At 38.3% G+C, this 20,449-nt stretch overlaps 1 protein-coding gene across 14 annotated transcripts in view; it reads right to left on the reverse strand.

The window, feature by feature from the left end:
- Window positions 1-20,449, reverse strand: part of MYBPC1 (myosin binding protein C1) — an 82,113-nt gene that overhangs the window by 43,265 nt on the left and 18,399 nt on the right. For 8 of the 14 annotated variants that reach the window (XM_075274612.1, XM_075274602.1, XM_075274611.1 and 5 more), the window contains exons 3-8: window positions 20,192-20,239; window positions 14,099-14,143; window positions 11,855-11,896; window positions 10,238-10,279; window positions 3,969-4,007; window positions 576-608 (exon numbers count right to left, since the gene is read on the reverse strand). In XM_075274612.1, coding sequence (XP_075130713.1) covers window positions 576-608; window positions 3,969-4,007; window positions 10,238-10,279; window positions 11,855-11,896; window positions 14,099-14,143; window positions 20,192-20,239 — 249 coding nt within the window. Of the gene's footprint in view, window positions 1-575; window positions 609-3,968; window positions 4,008-4,367; window positions 4,404-10,237; window positions 10,280-11,854; window positions 11,897-14,098; window positions 14,144-20,191; window positions 20,240-20,449 lie in introns of all 14 variants that reach the window. The other 6 variants (XM_075274613.1, XM_075274605.1, XM_075274603.1 and 3 more) reach the window with 6 other exon arrangements.

Consider the following 20,449-nt stretch of genomic DNA (forward strand, 5'->3'; position numbering starts at 1 on the left):
CACATCGAACAGCCTGATATCCGATCGAACATGTGTTCGATAGAACACTGTTCGCTCATCTCTAATTACAACGTTTCGAAGCTCTCGGCTTCTTCTTCAGGTATATCCTGAATATACCTGAAGGATATACCTGAAGAAGAAGCCGAGAGCTTTGAAACGTTGTAATCTACCATCATTATTAGTTAGCCTTTAAAAAAGGTATCAACTACTGAAGACTCTCAAGTATTTTGTTTTTTTATATTGAAATCAATGTACTATATATAATGCACATGCCCTCCACCTGTTCATGACAGTCATACCCACTGGCTAGTAGTGGAAAGTCCTGTAAAGGGGGCTCCGCTATTTAAGTTGGAATTCTGTAAATGGGTATTTATTTAAAAATTGTTTTTGTGGACCGGCATTAAGATCAGCTGTTCCACTCTTATCCATGTAAAATTGTACAGAGTAAGTATTTGTCTGTTGTTAACCAACCTCTGTCTTCTTAACAGTAGTGTGACCTGTATATCAGCTATAGTTTGACTGTATGGTTGGTGGTGCATGAGATATGTTTTTGTGAAGATATCACCGTGACTTACCAGAGCCTTTCCTATCCGAAGAACGAGAATCATCTGGAAGAAAAATTATTTAATAGCTTGAATATGAAATCGTACAAATTTCTAAAACTGGATAGAAAATAGTGAAAAGAAAATTGTAGTTATGTCCAGCAATGTTTTGTGTGACAACCTGAAACTAAAATTACAATATGACTAATAATTATATATTTATTTATATCATTTCCTGGTGATTGTTTAGACTCAGTCTACTTATAGGCAGTCTTATAGGCCAAACTTCTATCATTGCCTGAAAAGCACATACAGATATCAGACCTGGATGTCTTAGTTAATGTTCCCTGCTGCCATGTTAATCCATCAGCACTATGCACTTATTCTTAAATCTTGTGTTTACACTGGGCAGTCCCCAGCAGGAGATACTTCCTTCGCTGAGCAGCAATGAGCAACCACCAACAAGAGATATATTTGGTCCCTGGTTGTTAATGGTTAAGAATAATGTTAGTTACAGTGGTCATGTATATCAGGGGAGTGGGTATAACTGGATCCAAAATAAAATAAAATAATCTTGTAGTAGAGTCAAGACAAAACCTATATCTTATAGGTGCCTAGACACCTTCAATAACTATTGGTTGAATAGAAGGCACCTCAGATGGTAGCTTATTGACTGAGGAAACAAAGAAACTGGCATGTTAAATTTAAAATGCCCAATTCTTTCTTTCGCCATCATCATCTAGGGGAAAATTTGGAGGCCGCCATACATATACTTTAAGATAGTCAACCAGTCCCACTATAATTGGCAGGTTTTTCTCTTATGGCTATGGAGGCCTTATAAGTAATGACAATACCATTAAAAAAAAATGGTTCCCATTGACTTCAATGGGAGCTGCTCGCTTTTTTTTCCGCTAGCTAATAGCAGAAAAAAGAAGCGGAATGACCTATCTTGCCACGGCTTCTGCGGCTGCGTCAGCGACAGCATCCGCAGCTTGAGACATGCTCCTGTTTAGGCTCATTCATTTGGGCCTAATCAGGAGCGGGGTGCCGCGAGGGAATGCCAATGTTGCATCAGCATCCCATCACAGCTCGCCACGTGGAAAGTTCACAAATCGGAAAAGGTTGCTATGTGAACATACTCTAATATGTCAAAACATCAATACTATTGTTTCAGTTAACTCTAGTTATTTGGAATGTAAACTCACTTCTGTTAGTATAAGGTCAATGAAAGTAGGTTGTTGTAATGAACTTCTTTATTTATAACTATATACATAGTGAAGAAATTGTATTGTTAGGTACAGGAATGATCTCTTAGAAGTTACTTAGTGACAGCCTAGTCCTGGAGATAGGATGTGCCATAATGGGAACCTCATTTCCTGCTGTTCTATTGTGAGGTTTACGTAGCCCATCTTTAATCCTTTCTCTGGTGGACTTGGGTGTTAATTCCTTGGATCTAAATTTCCGTAAGCATCACATTTCTTTCCATAGATGTGTTTGTATTTTAATGTTTTTCAGTACCTGTCCTCAAGCAATACAAATCTACTAAAAAATGTCTCATCATAAGCGTTATGTCTTTATAATCACTGGTGTAAGACTGTACATAAAGTCAATAAATTCTAAATCTTTATTGTTCTTGGACCTGAGGGTATCTGTGCCATCTGACATATGTGAATGATACAAAAGATATTCTAGGATTGCCATTCTGGCTTTGACATGAGAAGATACAAGTAAAAGATGGAAAGGCCCCATGTAGCAGGCTGCAGTGAAAAAGCACTACAGGAAAAACCATGGCAGAAATGCATCACAGTTTTTCCCACATGGACTTTTCATGGAAAGTCCAGAAGGTTCACCTCTACGGACGTTCTGCTTCAATTATACCTTTAGGGAAACTGCAAGCATTTCCGTCAGTATAACTGACTGGAAACGCACTGGTTTTGGAAATCACAGTGTGATGAATGGCCCAGAGTTATGGGGTTTTTTCACTGCCTTCTCAGATATATTTCCCTTTTGCCCTGTTAATTTACTTGACCTAATTAGCAAGATGCCAGAGATAGTGTCCAATTGTCCAAGCCTAATTCTTCCCTGGAGGTAGCTTGGCTCATCCCTTTGTCTCAACCTGGGCACAGCATTGTCATGATTGTGCTAACTTCGTTATTCTTAGCAAGGGGTGTCTGGGATCAGTGGACTGAGAGCCATGCTATCACCTTTTAGCAGACAAGCTGACTTCATAAGAGACTTTCAAAGAGTTATGACCGTATATAGTTATACTGGTACAAGGTGAGGGGGAGAGCTGCCCACCTTGCTGACATCATCGTGGGAGGGGGGCTGAGTGGAAATATATTGTCACACATGACTAGGCCCCAGGGTCTTGTTGTTCTTCCTGGACTGCTGGGATGTGTCAAGAAGTGCTGTGATGCTGTGGAAGCTAATCCCTTGGACTAAGGTCTCTATTGCCTATGGAGATACCATGCACCCTGGACTATTCTGCTAATGGGGAGTTAAACCCTTACCACCTAAGGATTACTTATGGACTCTAACTACTTATGGACTGTAAAGGACTGTGCCCTGGATTTCATGAGGTGAACTCCGGAGACCCACTGGGTATTATAATTCTGTTTCTAATCTTTTATTCTTTTTATCTTACTGCACTGTAACATACCTTTCTGTAACCATATAAGCTTGTATCCGCTAGCATATATCTCTATGTATGTTGGTTGTCTTGTATCGACCCTCTTGGGTTAATAAATATAAAACTTTAGAACGCTCATCTCAGATTATCCTATAAGATCCGGTCTCTCTCTCAGGGTGAGAGCGGATGGTAAAGGTAAGAAGGTGATGGCAGTTTTGCTCGTCACAAGACCAGGTAGGCCAGAGGCTGGGTCAAAGTGGCTTTGGCGAGGCGAGATCCTTCACACACAGCCTTTCCTCTTTGTGTATTTTTCCGCAATGTTTCTTTGCAGGGACTGTAAATCTCAGTGTTTTTTGCCGCAGCATTTCTGCAGTGGCCAAACCGCATGGGTCCCTATCTTAAAGAAGTTCTCTCACTGACAACAATTAGTCTCTATCAACATCAATCACAAGAATTGGGGTTCCTGAATTCCACGTTCATGGAACTGATGAAGCAATATACTCCGCTATCTTTGTCAGCCCTACAAAAGTGAATGTATCAGTGGTTGAGTACTACAACTTCCCCATACAGGGGACTGGTCTGTGCTTGCCGAGGGGCTCATCATTCAGATATTTATCCCTTTTCTCTGGATACTGGTTACATTTTGTTACTGAGAAAACCTATTTGAGTTATATGGAATGGCTTCTACTATTAGCTGTCTGTAAGTAGAATTTGTGTATCACTTGCAGTAGATTGATTCTAAAGGTGATGGATAGAAAAAAGAAAGAACATATTATTGTAAGTAAATAAAATTCTACCTGGAGGAGGAGTACTAGTTGAAGAAGACTCATCTTCATCTGAAAACATAAAATACAGTTAATGATCCATGCATATATCTAGTTTATAGGTTGGGCATTTCCCTTGTAGTGGAAAAAAAAATTGTAAACATCCTGAAAAAAAGAAATCAGAATTGTAGCAGAAGCCTGAAACACTCAAGAAGCTGCAAAGTATGGGGAAAAGCTTTCAATTTTCAGTAGCTGAAATGAGAAACAAGCCATCAGTGAGGAGAAAATGAAGGCAAAAATGAGATGTACACCAAGTGGTCCAGGATTAAATGAGAACATGGGAAGCTTTCCAGAGTCTTGGAAATGTTAGGAATGTTCACAAAAGCAAGGAAAAGAAAACACATTGAAATGATGGTCAACCACACATCTGACCTTCTGAAGACGACGTCACATCACTGTCTTCCATGTCTGCAAGTAAATGTGTACCATATACACAATGAATGGGTCTTCAACATATTAAGCACATGTAACATTATCAAGGTAGACTACACACAACACTTTTACATTATGTGGTAGAATATCATAGGAGTGTTCTTGGTGGTCAGTGATGGAGAGACAGGAACTACGCTTTTTTACTCTTCATTAATGATTTTATCCCCCCTCCCTTTAGCAGTAGATGTATTTATAGTAAAGCTCTGTTGGTATGTAGAGTACATATGATATTACTAGGTAAAAGTAATATTAGTCAAAGGTGTGTAGTAGTTTTAAAGAACCAAATATTGGAAATGTATTTGTATATCTAGGGAAGAAAATATCATCTTTAGTAACTGTGTTTCCTACCTTATAAATATTTTTTTTTCTCTGATGTAACTAATCTAAAAAATGAAACAGAACCATAATGGTTTCAGCCACGTGTTATGTCCAATACTGCAACTTATCCTTATTGAAGTCAATGGTTAGAAGTGGTGCCCTTTCTGGAAGAAAGCAGCCGTATTTTGTCGTCTTTTAATTCAGTGCTTCATTTTTAGGTGAATTGTGCAGCTGTCATCATAGACAACAAGGATGTACAGCAGGTAAAATGAATTAAATAACATCTTTCACCATATTAACATACACATACGGTAAATAACTAATAAAGTTTCTATATCATTCCTGCTGGGAGATTGTTTCTTCTTAATTTCCTTATGTTTCTAGTTCAATCCTTGTTATCTTTTTATATTAGGGAATATAATAATTTTAATAAAAAATACATGTCATCCAGGAGTGGTTCATATTTTACAAAGGCAAAGGCGCCGTGTGATAATCTGGAACTAAACCTCTCTGATCTTTACTGACAGGCCACATACTGGACAGCTATAGCTGTCAAGATATCTTTTACGGCTGGAGGCTTCAGTCCCATCTGCTACAAAACTACACTGTGGGAAACCAAATATTCTCCTATGTTAATTGCCTTACTGTACTGATGAATGATACTGTAGCTTAATAGTATTTCTGAGTATGGAAACTACTTAGAATCATGTCAAACAGAAACATAAACAATAAATCCATGACCACTTTAGGGCATCATATTGTAACATCATATGTACTAAATGAGATGCAAAAAAGGTAGGCATGTGGGTGGCCATCTGTTTCCATAGACATCAATGAAGGATCCATTTGCTTCTGCCTGTTTTTTTGCATCCATTAAACAAATGTAAAACACATGCATTGAATCGAGCCTGAGGGCTCGTTCACACGGTGTAACGTCCCGCGAGATTTGGCACGTGTACGCTGCGTGACCCTTTGCGTGCCGTACACGCTCCCATTGAGTTCAATGGGAGCGGGGATCGTATGCGCCGCGCTAGTTTGCGGCCGTGCATTTATTCACAGCCGCAAACTAGCGCGGCGCATACAATCCCCGCTACCATTGAACTCAATGGGAGCGTGTACGGCACGCAAAGGGTCACGCGGCGTACACGTGCCAAATCTCGCGGGACGTTACACCGTGTGAACGAGCCCTTACATGTGTTATACCTTCTCTGGCACATAGCGACACAATAAAGCAATCTCAGAAATGAAATACAAGTAACATAATTTCCATTCTGGTTCAAATTATGTTTTATACTTTTTATAAAACATAATCTGATCCATCTAGTTCAGTGGTTCTCAACCTGTGCTATGTGCACCCAAGGGAGTATGCCATATAGTCTCATGTAGTGCTCTGGAAGTGACATTCAGCAAATACTCAGGTTCTGAGGCACATACGTTAACAAGCAAACATTAGAATACATCATGTTTAATGGGGGCTCCTCTACAGCAGTGGGTAATCTGTGCTGAATAGACCAATAGCTTCTGATCTAACTGGTCAGAAGCTAAAAACGTATAGAATTTTTAGTTGGTGCCTGTTTTAATTCCCCACTTGAGATTGGAAACAGGATTTGTCACATGAGTTGAGGCTGCTGAGTTGCAACTTTTTTCGTAAGGGGATACTTAGCTTGAAAGGTTGAGAAACACTGATCTAGTTTATAAGCATCTACCTATGCCATATGGCATTACAGTTCCTGTGACTAGATGGCTCCACTGAGCCCAAGCCTTCGACGTAACAGAACACACCTTTACAATAACTTTAGGAAAACACATATTGGTCCCATGGGTTCTTGATGTAAATGAAATACAACATGTAGTTTGTATTATCAGGTTTATAAAGTATATATAAGTAATAGAGCTTTCTTATTGTACACAATAATATATGGAGAGCTACCAAAAGCATTATGCGTAGTGTTTACCTACTGCTCATGAAACCGGATGTCTGACATATTTTTAAGGAATCGACCAAAGGAAAACGTTTAGTATAAAGCAAATAGCTGTACTCACCCTTTAAAGATCCCACCATTGCAGCCCCCAATCCTCATGTTGTCATGTGACTTTTGCAGCCAATCACTGGCCTCAGTGATCAGGTCCCATTTATGCACATGTGACCTCTGAGGCCAGGGGATTGCCTACAACAGTCAAGTGACAATGACCAGGGCAAAGTAAAACGGTGCTTACAGGTGTGACAATGCACCTGAGACATTCAAAGGGTGAATACATTTTTTTTAGGACTGTAATTTCAATTGATGATATTTATGCACAAGAACGTTCTTCATATCTTTATTGTGGTTATTGAAAATCTGAAATTATTTTTCCAAACTGATACTCTATACCCAGCTACATACTGTGCACCAAACCCTCCTGCAAAAAGTTCTAATGTGAAAGTAAAGGTATAATAAAAATCTAAGGTCGGACATGTTTGTATAAATCTGATCCTCAGCATACATCACTAATAATGCATACAGTGCACATTCCTGTATATAAACTACTGGTGTTCGTGGGTACTCTTTCTAAAATTAGAAAATCAAATCAAGAAACCCGATGAGACCGGAGACCTGCATTACATTGCATTAATAAGATCATATAGAGAGCACTTAAGCATGTCATATCCTGCAGGAAGCTGAATGACAAGATGATGAACTCATTTCTCTCAACCATCTTCACATGATCTTATCCTCTCAATCCTTGGAATGAATCCAACATTGTGGCTGAAAAGACAGCCAAAACTTATTTGGGTATATGTATAACCAGTGTATTCGCTTCCATGCCACAAGTGCCCAAGATTTTTATGGGACTATTATTGGTACAATGCAATACAAACAGATTAACCTTGAACTGAGGGGCTGCATCCAGGGACACATTTTCTGACAAGTGTGTCACCAACAAACATACAAGTCCAAAGCGGCGACTGTAAGTGATATTTTGGAATGTTAGCGAAAGCCTGAACCAAAGGTCAGTGATTTATGCCCCATAAGAAGGTGCCAACAATACCAATCTATCGAGTTACCCATCCACTAGAAAATGTCACAGCAAATCAGGTCCCTTATGACAACTTCTGGCTGCTGCGAAACCACTATTATAAATTAAGTCATATGAAAGATAGCTATGGCTGCAGTGGATAAACAGAATAAACATAATATCATAATATATACAGGGGCTATCCTGGTATCAAAGAATCTAAATTCAGTGGCAAATTGAACATAAAAAAATAATAGTACTCACCTCTCTGTTCTCCCAATGATCCAGTGCCAATTGTCCACCAATCTGTGTACATGGACACAGCACATGACTGCAGTCATTCAATGGCAGCAGCAGTCTATGTTGGAGTATTGGCATCATGGCTCCCATCACTAAGCAACAACGCCAGCAATATGGTATATATGAGAGATGAAACCTAATCCTAAATGCATTGTTATAAATTGCAAGCTAGGTTTATAGTCCACAGCTGGCGTGTTACACTAACAGCATAGTTTACTGTGGCCATTAGATTATAAAGTGCTGCAGCATTTATGGGTACTATATAAATAATACTATATTATTATTATTATTATTATTATTAATACTACTACTACTACTACTACTAATAATAATAATAATAATAATAATAATAATAATTGAAACACCTTTACACCTTACACACACTCCTGTATGATGCTCTGTACAATGCATTACACATACTGTATATCCTATTATTCATTGCTAATGTGTCAAAACAGCCCTGACGTCTAGGGAACGATATCTTCATAATATAATGTCTGATGAAACACACACATTTGGTTGGAGACAGAATTTTGACAAGAAAATCTGTATCTGTGTCAAATTGAAAACATATAGAGGTTTAAGGTCCCAAAGAAGGTAATAGGAAGGTTATGGCCTACACGTTAAAGCATATACAAAGCAATAACACTTTTGTTTGCGCGAGGGCTTAGGAATGGATGTGTAGGATGTGCTTTATTTATCTGGTCTCAATACAAGTTGAATCAATTTACACAAAAATAAATTTCCATTTACACAAAGATACAAAGTTTGATAAAAAGAAAGCATTTTTCATCTAGATACATTGAGATACTTTAAACTTGCTTACGTGCCTTTATTATGTGTAAAGAATCAATACCATAGACTTATGTGTTCACATGCTCATGCATTGTATTCTAAAGGCCTATAATGGAACATATGTAAATACATTAAAAAAACATCAGCTGGAAAATCCATTCATCAATAGCAATGCCTATAGTGCATAACCTTACATACTGTATATTCAGTCATACAGGGCACCTTATTTTAAAATAATTCTTCTAACTGGCCTTTAAGGTTTCCATTCAGTACCTACAATAAGACACAGTGGATTCATTTAGGGTTTTTCAGCCATTGGAGAAGAAAACTGAATAATAGGAATCTTCCGGTACAAAATGGATTTTTAATACTGATGACCTATCCTTAGCAGATCTGCTGATCCGGCTGCCTCTGGGTAGTGGAAGCTGAAGAAGTTGATAAGAAGCGGAAGCACTCCTCTCCTATTCAAGCAATAGGAGCAGGGCTACAATTCTATAGCCCCTCAACTCTACAATGAAGGACCACCGCCCACTGTTTAGCAGTTCCTCTACTATTATTTGAATAGGATATACTGCTTCCACTCCCTGCCCACTGCTATATCTTCCAGGGTGTGGAGGCAGCTACATCAGTGTATATGTGCAGGGTCCAGATGTTGAACCCTAAGAGAACAGATACTGATGGCCTGTCCTATGGAAACCCCAAGCTTTCTGCTCCTGTGGATAGGTCATCAGCATGAAAAATGCACTTAGGGTCAGAAAACTCCTTTAGCATAAGGCTGCATGCAGCAAGCCATAGCCAAAATGCACTGTGAAATAGACCACGGTGGAAATGCACTGCAGTTTTTTTTCCCCATTTTTCTTTTCACAGAAAAGCCTCGGTTATACCTATACAGAAACCAAGAGCATTTCCATAGGTATAATTGATATGCTACAATTTACAAAACCCCCAGCATTTTTGAAATTGCAGCCTGTCCACTGCAGATTTTTTTCTGCAATGTGAGGATGGTATTAGCCAGAATCCACTTTGCCAGTACTGTAAAATGCTGCAGATTTTGCTGCAGCGTTTACGTTGCATGGGGCCCCGACCTAAAAGCTATGATGGATGTGTCACATAATAGACATGATTAAAGCTTTACAGGTGATTTCATAATGATCATATGTGTAAATAAATCCATTGTGATTCGGTGATGCTACACAGAAGTAGAATCAGAACACAAAGAATAAAAAAAAAAAAAAAGATATACAACAATCAAGACTGAACTGAAGTCATGCATGCAAAAAGTGCACACAATTCAGGCAATGCAAACCCTATTACTATTACACTCAGAATGGTGCAAAAAAGGAAATCTAAGGCAAGCACTAGTCCCGTACACAGGCATTCCACAGATACAATGTACTCACCTTTTGCCTTTTCAGGTGCAGCATCATTAGGTTTGCTTTGTTCTGTGCAGGAAGTACAATTATTTTCCTTGTTGCAAAATATTTAGGTGTTTTATCAGACTGAAGTTTTCATACAAATCAATTCACTTTCTAGATTTATTAGTGAAATCATAGTATTCTATGGTATCAGTAACTCTCTCAACGTAGGTTTAATCCAGCATCATATGTCCATACATATCTTCATTCTGGTTATTCATAGGATGCAGATTAGTTACAGAAATTGCTGTAAGTGAGGTTCATTACCACATATGTGTTTCATGTGGTTGTTTCAGCAGCATACGCGGCAATTTCGGAAAGTTCTGCAATAAATTTGATCACTACTAGTATGTCCGATGCCTCCAGTGGTTCTATATTGCGCACATTTTAATGAATTTGTTAAAGGGGCTCTATTAGAGATCAGCGAACACTGTTCGGATCAGCCGTTCCGAACAGCACGCTCCCATAGAAATGAATGGAATGGAATGCTTCCATTCATTTCTATGGGAGCGTGCTGTTCGGAACGGCTGATCCAAACAGTGTTCGCTCATCTCTAGACTCTATCATTGGGAAAACTCATTTTTAACTAAGCACATACTTGCATAGCCTTTAAAAAGGCTATTCCACACATACCTTTTGTATGTTAATCCCCTCGGTCGTTTTTTAATGAGCCCACTTTTATTCATATGCTAATTAGCCTCTAGCGTGCACCTGGAAGTCTCAGCGAGCACGCTCTGTTGTGTGTGTGTGAGAGCAAGGAGGCTGCAGCTGCATGTGTCTGAGGACATGAAAGATCCTCTTTAATCTCAGGGAGGCACACACTCCTATCCCTAGCTACTGCTGATAAGACAACTCCTGTCACCCAGTTATAGTGAAGGAGATGACAGTTCAGTGTCCCTGACTGTATATTCAGGTCTCAGATTATGCAGGAGACTATAAAGAGAAAAGGATATTCACACTATGCACTGCAGAGAGAGATAGTGGTGCAGAGCACAAAGAAAGTGACATTTAAAGCATAACATGGTGTCTAATCAAGTGTAAAATCTGGTGACTGGACTCATGGTACTATAGATAAAGAGGGGACTTTAATACTGTAGAATTTCTGTGCAGAAAATAAGCAGCTTTTTTCAGAGGCAGGAACATGGATAGAAGAAATGTTATCCACGTACTGAAAAAAAGATCCACAAAGAATGTGTCAAAAATTCCCCAAGGTGTGGATTTTAATATCAATATGGTGACAGTTTTCACCATGGAGTTAGCGCTTCACCATGGAAAGGATGAAGTCTGTGACAAATCACCTGCATTTCTGTATTGAAAGTGACACCATTGGCTTTTTTCCTGCTGCCGATTTACACAAGATAGGCTACAGTGTTTCAGTCCTGTATGGATATAATGTACCCTTAATAAGCTCTGCAGAACTACAAAGCTTACAATAATAAAAACAGTGAGCTAGAATTTCTACTAAAGTCAAGCATGCTAAAAATACAGACAATTCAGATTATGCAAGCCCTAATACTACGAAATTCAGAATAGTGCATGAAAGGAACCCTAAGGCAAGCACTAGTCCACTAAACAGGCAACCCACAACTATGTTTTACTCACCTTTATCCTTTTCAGGCTCAGCATCTTTAGGTTTGCTTTGCTCTGTACAGAAGGTACAATAATTATTTTCCATGTTACAAAACATTTTGGCTTAGTTTATCCAACTGCAGCAATAATACGATTTAACGTTTGGCTGTCTATATGGCTAGTAAGTCAATGGGTTGGCCAGTGATTGACTATCATGGTTATTTATTAAGAATGGTAAGGTATTCTGTGTGGCCACTGAACAAAGACCATGGGGAACAATTCCATGGAATCAGTGGGTGAAATTCTCAAACTATAGATGGGTAATAAGTTTTCATTGCTTGGTAGATAATGCTAGGCAGTTTCAGGAAAGACTTTTCTATTCTATATACAGTAAATCCATATTACATGGTCTGTACTAAAGTGATGATACTGCTAACTTGGATCATAAGACCTGAGGTCAGGATAGGACTTTTGATCGGTTAAAGGGGCTCTATCATTCAGAAAATGGATTTTAAGCTAAGCATATGCCTGAATAGCCCGTTCTTCCAAAGACACCCCCCCCCCCCCCGTTTTTAGTAAAAATCAGTAAAAATGATATGCTAATGAGGCTCACCAAGCACACTGGGCGTTCTCCAGGGCCAGCAAGCACCCCCGCGTCATACCTCAGTAACACCCCTCTGTGGCTTGTGATCCGCTATGCCCTCCTCCTCCACACTTGCTGTACCGCCTACATCTTCTGTTGTCAACACTCTGTTCTGAGCACTACTGCACATGCCCAAGCGCCATTTTCTTGTAGCTACCAATAGAACTCAGCATACTGCTCATTATGCTGTTCTATAGCAAGCTACACTAAAATGGTGCTTGGACGCACAGGGAAGGGGGTCTTTGGAAGAACTGGAGGCAGCCCCTGAATAGCCTTTTTAAAGTCTATTCAGGCATATGCTTAGCTCAAAATCCGTTTTCTGAATGATAGAGTCCCTTTATAGAATGGTTAAAATGTATCCCACATAATATGCCATACGAAACTAAAAGCCCCATTGCTTATCTGGTGAATCCCCTGTTGTTCCAGAACCGCAAATCTGAGTTTCCTGGTTGGACATTTTCACTTGAGTGCAGAGATGATGTCTTCTATACAAACCTGAGTGCTATACAGTAAATCACTGACCTCATTCATGCTGCCTGAGTGTGTGGCACAAGACAGCCAGTGACTGGCTAGTAACATGTATCAAAAGCCGCGATCACCAAAATAAAAATTGTCCTTTTATAATAAATGTATTAAAAAGAGCCGAGAGAAACAATAAAACTTATTGTGCGAGTAAATATAAATGGATCTGACTTACTCATACATGCAAGGGAGAGGTCAAAATAAAGCAGGAGTCACCAGGTCATGTCAATATGGACGGATTAATGTTACCCTATTGTTAACCCTAATACCCCTCCCAAAATGTTTGCCTTTATAAGGGCAGACCCAAATACTCTACCTACAGTAATGTCAATAAAGCTCACTTACTCGCACTATATGTTTATGTTTTGGTTCTTCTTTTGGGCTCCTTTTAATATATTTATTATTAAAGGTTAAGTTTTCTCTTGGTGATCCTGGCCTTTGTTACATGTCTTGATACCTAAGGGTCAATAGTGATATTTCAGACTATTGCTTCTTTTTTCATGAATGGCTACTAAGCAAAGGCCAACAGAAACCACTGTTCTTTAAGCTGCACAGTATCTGATATAAAGATATGGTTCAACAGAAAATTCAGGCTTATTTCCACATGCTCTTTGTAAACATAAAAAAGATCTCTTGCATGAGCAGTCATTACTCTACTGAAGTCTATAAGATTAGCAGAATCAATGAGAGAAGGCCTATTTATAGCGCCTATTGTTCATGGATGAGGCATAAATGTAAAAAAGAAAATAAAGTGAACACCCAGTAAGGAAAAATACGAACAACTGACAATGCATGAAAGATGCATAACATTCCCTAAAAGGGAGCCTGTCAACAGAACTCGGCATAGCGAGCCAAGCCTCCAGTTAGACAAGTTAGGGTCACCTGAATCAAATAGAGTTTTCCTCTTGTGAATTGCTATCTCCATTGCTGAAATATCACATTTTTTGTCAATATACACGAGCACCCTCATTGGGTTGATATGCTGAGTTCTACTGACAGATTCCCTTTCAATTTTGCAACACCATGCATAACTACAAGAATTCTACAAAAACTCCAACTAACTTTCTACTGCCCTTTATGTGGTCTAGTGTACCATGCCAGGCACCACTCACCTTGCTCTTTCTTCACTTCTTCATTATTGGGTTTGATTTCCTCTGCTGGGATTAAATTATGTTTGCAGATTTAGAAAAAAATAATAATCTTGTATACTTGCAAAGTTGCAAACTATACAATAGTGTAGCATTGTATGAAACTGTACACTTTCAATAATATGACAATAATTCTGAAGTAAAGCTGCCATAAGGAATCTGAGGCATAGTCAGTCCAGTGACCCCAGCACTAAATGTGTTAGTACAGATGTCGGTTCCTATGTTTGGTCAGGCTCACAATCACATTTCAGGCACGGAAACACTGAGGCCAACTTTTATAAGTTTTTGGGATGGAGCTCAAATCGCTGGAGTAAAACCATGTGCACAAATGGAAGGCAAAAATGCTAACCATGAAGTCCCCATGCTGCTTCTACACAGCAGTTTAAGAGTACACCTTTCATTAATAAAAAATCTTGATAGAACTTACATAGACAGGTATGTCATTGTCTTCATTAAAGGGCATTATCTCATATTGAGTCTTATACCCAGCACTTCTGATTTTGATGTGGGAACCCTTCTCAATGGACAGTAGGGGGGAAATTTAGCATTAAATGCTGTTCATGAATGACTATATCCATGTAATACATGTACAACTCAACTAAGATGTTAGATTGGGAGGAACTCATACAAAATGGCTTTCCTTTCTGGCTGAATAAAGGAGGCTCTGAGTGGTGAACACACCTCTATAACATCCATATTATGTATTAGGACATATGGACGAGAGTCAACTTCATGATCCAACATTTTTAATATACTTCATTCTTTTTTTTGCTATCTGTACAAGGTGTATTCCTACCTCCAGCTATAGTGAAATTTGAATCAATATGCGATATTCTACATTATAGGTGATGTAACATGCTTGTCTATGATAGTTCTAATTGCCTGGTATATTCTTGTGCCTTCAACCTTGAAGTATCTGTCAAGTTTCCAGCCTGCCACAGTTTCAAGCATGCGAACACTAGATCATCTTTCGCGCAGGGTTGAAGGTGATATGTATTAACAAGACTGACAAGAAGACTGCAAACAAAATTATCTTCAAGATACTGGCAGGCAAGTGCATAGACACAAAAGGAATTTGCGTAAGGAGGAAATACATACCACATGAAGCAGAGGTAATGTGTACACCAAAGCAAGGCATGGTGTGCCTGACTAGTTTTAAGATCCTCCAGACGTAACAAAGTCCAGTTTGCCGCCATGTAAAGTGTTTAAAGCTTTATTTAAGAGAACAAAAGTATAAAACAGGGAACACAGGTATTTATGGAAATGATTATGGAACGGCATAAAAAGCAATTTTCATATGAACCATTCCCATTAGGAACAAGAGCCCCATTACTTAACCTTCTGTCAGCACACCGGTCTCTATTTTCAGTCATTCTTGCTGCCGGTGATATAAATTTTATCAATAATAATATGTCTTCCTTAGATTAGTGGTTTCCACACTTATTCAAGCCAGGAAACTCCAATCTAACCTGACAACTTCATGCAGTAACTAGTTATCATAGTCAGGGGCCTTCAATGCTAGAACACATTTTTAACACATTTTTTTGGCTCGACGGTCCTGCTTTAATCTTTACTCATGTTCTCCATGAGAACATTGTAAAAGAAGTTCTTGCACAGTTGTATTTAAAGAATGTCTTACCCATGTATCACTACAGCTTCCCCAAAGATACACCACAATAATAGTCATATAACCACTGCTGAGGCCACGTAGTCTACTTTGAATATTCTTTCACCGGGGTCAAGTTATCGAATATTCTAAACTATTGGATAATATAAGACTTAAATGAAAAAGCACAAAAACCAAAGAAGCATTAACTTCCTCACTGATCTCAGAATCTGGTAAGGACAGATCCTCCAATATAATATACAATATATAAAACCTTTATGTCTCCTTGCCGATGCATTTCGCATAAATGCTCATCAGGAGATATTTAGAAGAAGTAGCTGGTGATCCAGGCTGCAGAGCTTTAAGCCCTGAGTGCAGGGGAGCTCATACTAACCTCACAGTGGTTAGGGCTGGGGCTATTTTTGGGATGTCAGGGTATTTTAGTACTGTTCTCCTGTACCCAATGTGTTTCCCTTGCTGCTAAGCTGCGTGACCCTAGTGCATGATGCTTTATTACCTACTGCAAGTGATAAGAATGTTCCATTATTTTTACTACACATTTTTTGTTGATTATGGGGTTGTTTTTTTATTGAGACTCAATAAAAGTTATGTTTTATCTATTGCATATTATATTGGAGGATCTGTGCTTATTAGTTAAATTAAGACTTACTTGTAAAGGAGACACTTCAAGAAGAAACCCCCAAAATAAAATTGTTATCAAAACCAAATATATGTTTGCTTAGTCATTTCTTAAATTGGTCATCTTTATTCAGTCTTCTGCTTTTGGTCTTGTGAATTTACACACTATACGAATTTTTTGTGCTGAATATACAGGTTGATGTTTCTTATTTGCAAAGAATGCAGAAAACCCACAAAATATCCAGAACATACTTGGTCAGCAATATATTAAGTAGTTTACAGCACTCATCCCCCATCTGTTCTATCAGTAAACTGGTATAATTTGGCTTCAACACATACCATGTTACCTTTATAGTGCTGGTACTGGTGTCACTGCCAAGATGCTGTGGTATGATTGTATTCATCACTAGTGTTCTGACTTCAGTCACATGGTCCCCTTGATTGTGTATTGAGATCTGTTCCTGCCTCTCACTGAATGTTACTGTTCATGGAGTATGGGCTGTGTAACATGTAGAGAAAATGGGGGTAGCGGAAGGTCACTTCAGTTATATCTCAGGCCTTATAAAACATACAAACTTGCCTTTAGTGTCATATGAAAGAGAAGATTCTCTTCTTTCATGAGACACTAAGGTTGTACCATCTGAAACACAATCGGAATTGGGATATTTATATCATATATATTTGCAGCTGCATATAAATATCCTAATCTATTTGCAGCAGTGATTTTGGAAATAATTTAGTTAGCACTGCAACCTTATAATGCCCAAGGTATAACTGTTTGAAGTGATCCCCCTTCCCCTCCCCTCATTTTCTCTACATTTTACACATCCATACATTGTAACAATCAGTGAGAGGAAGAAACAGTTCTCAAAACAGAAGCAAAGGAGAGAATAAAGAAATACAGGATTTCACAGAAAGGACTAAAATTGTTAATAAAATATATTACTAAATTTATTAATGACCCAAATATTGCCAGAAAATCAAAAGTTGTCCGAAAGTTTAGTTACGCTTTAAGAAATTCTAAGTAAGCAGAATTTGCTACTTGACACAAACGTAATTTTGTCTCTAATCTCATTGGAGCATATCATTTGTTATCTTTTTGTTTATTCCAATATCAGCATTGGACGAAATGATACAAAAAGTTGCCATTTTATGTGCCGTCTCAGGATCACTTAATCTAACACATCAAACAGTAAACTAAATACACGGGATACATTATAAGATACTTGTCTCCGATAAGACAACTGGCACTTGGATTAAGCCAACAAATATGCTTTCATGTTTCATGCCATTTCTCAGATGGGATTAATAGGTTTGCTTCACAAGTAACAAACCAGACATGTGATGCTAAACTTTTATTATGCCTACTCTTGCAGATAATCTAGCAGGTGTTAAACAGAAAAATCATTACCAATGATGCTCTATGGTGTTTGATAATATGTCAATTATCCAACAATGCCATTCATAGAAGTGCTAATACAATTGTTTTCTAGGAACTCAGGTCATCCACAAGTTTGTATATTTTTGGCTTTGGTACAAAGAATTTACAGTAGGTTCATATTTCACATAGAAACACAAGACAGGCTTTTCTTAGATGGTTGCTTCTTTGCGGCAAGTGTTCTTTTGCAAATCTCTCTAGTGAAAATGTACTGGATACTTTTGTATTCAATAGTTTAGTCAACTATGCTATTCCAGAACTGACAAAGAAAGAGTATTCTGATGTACATTGGCCCATGTAGGCTGAACTCTGTTCACAAATGTCAAGTCAATGGCCAATGGATACAATTGTTATTGGTAATGGGAGTGCTCATGGTGCGTACATCAAGCAGACACTACATTTGAAATGACCCTAGCAACCTTTCGACCAATACTGCTAATGTGGATGCAATGAACTATGGATGCTATTAATACTGTAATATCTCTCTTGTCTTTCCTCACTGCTATATGGAAGAGAGCAATAGACATGTACTCCAAGCTCGTGACAGTCTACCTAACCTTTCAACAAACTCTGTATAAAAATAGTACAGTGTGTGTATATGAGGAATAACACTATTTTTGGCCAATATATGACTTATATGTTGCATTTTAGCAGGGTTTCCATCATTCTAGAGTTTAAGTACTGATCGGTATTGGTGTAAATAAAGCAGTTGAGATGAGATAGCAATTCCCTTTGTAGTCCCTTCTATGTCCAATCTGTCCTCTGTCACTGGGCTCTTGCTTACTTTCCCCTTCCCTCTCCATAGACTTCTATTGTGAGCTCTTACTTGACACCTTTGTAACATTCTGCTAGATCAAGATGAATTTCGTAAAGCCATTTTAATGGAGAGAGGCAACAAAAGAGGAAGATACGTCTCTGATGATATTTATTAAAAGGTTACTTAATTACTGATTTATGCAAAGTTTTTTGAAGAATGAGTTATCATTTAAAGGCTATTTACAATTTTACATCCAATTATTGCATTGTTGCTTCTGCAGTCAGAACAGTGACCTGTGTGACTACAAATAAACTCTATGGATGGGACTTTTTTTTAGACAATCATATTGCCATCCTTCTGTTCCCTACTTCTTAACCTACCAAATTTACCTTACTAAGGCTGGTCTTACACGACCGTACGGAATGTACAGTCCGCAAGTGACTGATTAGCAACACTAGTTGCTGATCGGCAACATAGGCTCCACAGACGTCCTTGTCCTGCCGCACTCACCCATAGAGTTCTATGGGCGAGTCCGTGCAGTGCCGCAATTCATGGCTATTACGGACATGTCCTATAAATTGCGGAACATGGTTGCGGCCCGGCCACATCGCGGATAAGATATATGGTGTAAGAGGTCACATTGAATATAATGTGTCTGCAAATGGTCCGCAATTGAAAACCTTCAATTGCGGACCATTTGCGGACTTACATTACGGTCGTGTAAGACCAGCCTTAGGAATAAGGAACAGATGGAATAAAGTATGATTGCTGACACAGACTACATGGAGTTTAATTGTAGTCAGTTGCTACTGAAACCTGTATGTCATTGTTGGGGCTGTAGTTCAGCCTATGCATGCCTATCTGAAAGGTATGTCCCATCACTACATCACAATAAGTTTAACAATGTACATACAATTTTTCACCCAATATTGGGTCTCTAGTAGCAAACCATAAAAAAATGCCACCAAGAGAACAAATCAAATACCGGTGACTCTAATAACACATAAAACTGTATATAATATTCATGTTTATAGAAATAAATAATTGTTTAAACAGAAAGAGATAGTTTTTGTAGCTTTTTTTTTCTTTTACTATGATATAGGGGAAGTTCACACTACCGTTACTAATGTCCGTTGTTGTTTTCCAACATAGGATGACAGCAACGGACATTAAAACTGTCACAGACTGATTCTATATATGTTCACATGGACACTAATGTAAACAACATGGCGGACGCTAGCTTCCATCACATTTGTTTACTTTTGTAACGGAAGATAAAATCAAGGGCTTATATTTACTTCTTGAGAGGTCCTAGATGGGGGAGCCCACCACCACACATTCGAAAGCTAAGTTTGCTTTTTTACTATTTTTATGGTTTATTTATTGCACAACAATTATATAGTGTATATTTAGTTATTCGAATATGATCTTGGAATTACACAATTACACAATGTACATTGTCAAGTAAAATTTTAATTTTATTGTCTAATCTGATAAATAAATTGCTCATATGACTGAAAACAAACTAAAGCAATTGTGTAATTGAAATCATTAGATACGGTGTCTGACTCCAAACTGGTATCAATGGCACATACTGTAGTTTTTATGTATACTGACCTTCTCTAGGAGGTGGTGGAATTACATTACTCTCTTTAAGTTTCCCCTCTGCAACAAATAACAAAAAATGTTTATGAATTTAGAACATACGATTGCTCTTGTTTTAAGCCCCAAAATTTGATCAACACCCTTCATCTATGAAACAGACATGAAATTGCATGAACAATATTGTTATTCTATAGATCCCATATAACAACTGTCGAACATTCTTTCCTAAAAAGAGTATACTATGAGCAACAAAGCATTTTATGTGTAAGA

This window comes from Leptodactylus fuscus, chromosome 5 (assembly GCF_031893055.1).
Source record: "Leptodactylus fuscus isolate aLepFus1 chromosome 5, aLepFus1.hap2, whole genome shotgun sequence".
Classification (NCBI taxonomy): Eukaryota; Metazoa; Chordata; class Amphibia; order Anura; family Leptodactylidae; genus Leptodactylus; species Leptodactylus fuscus.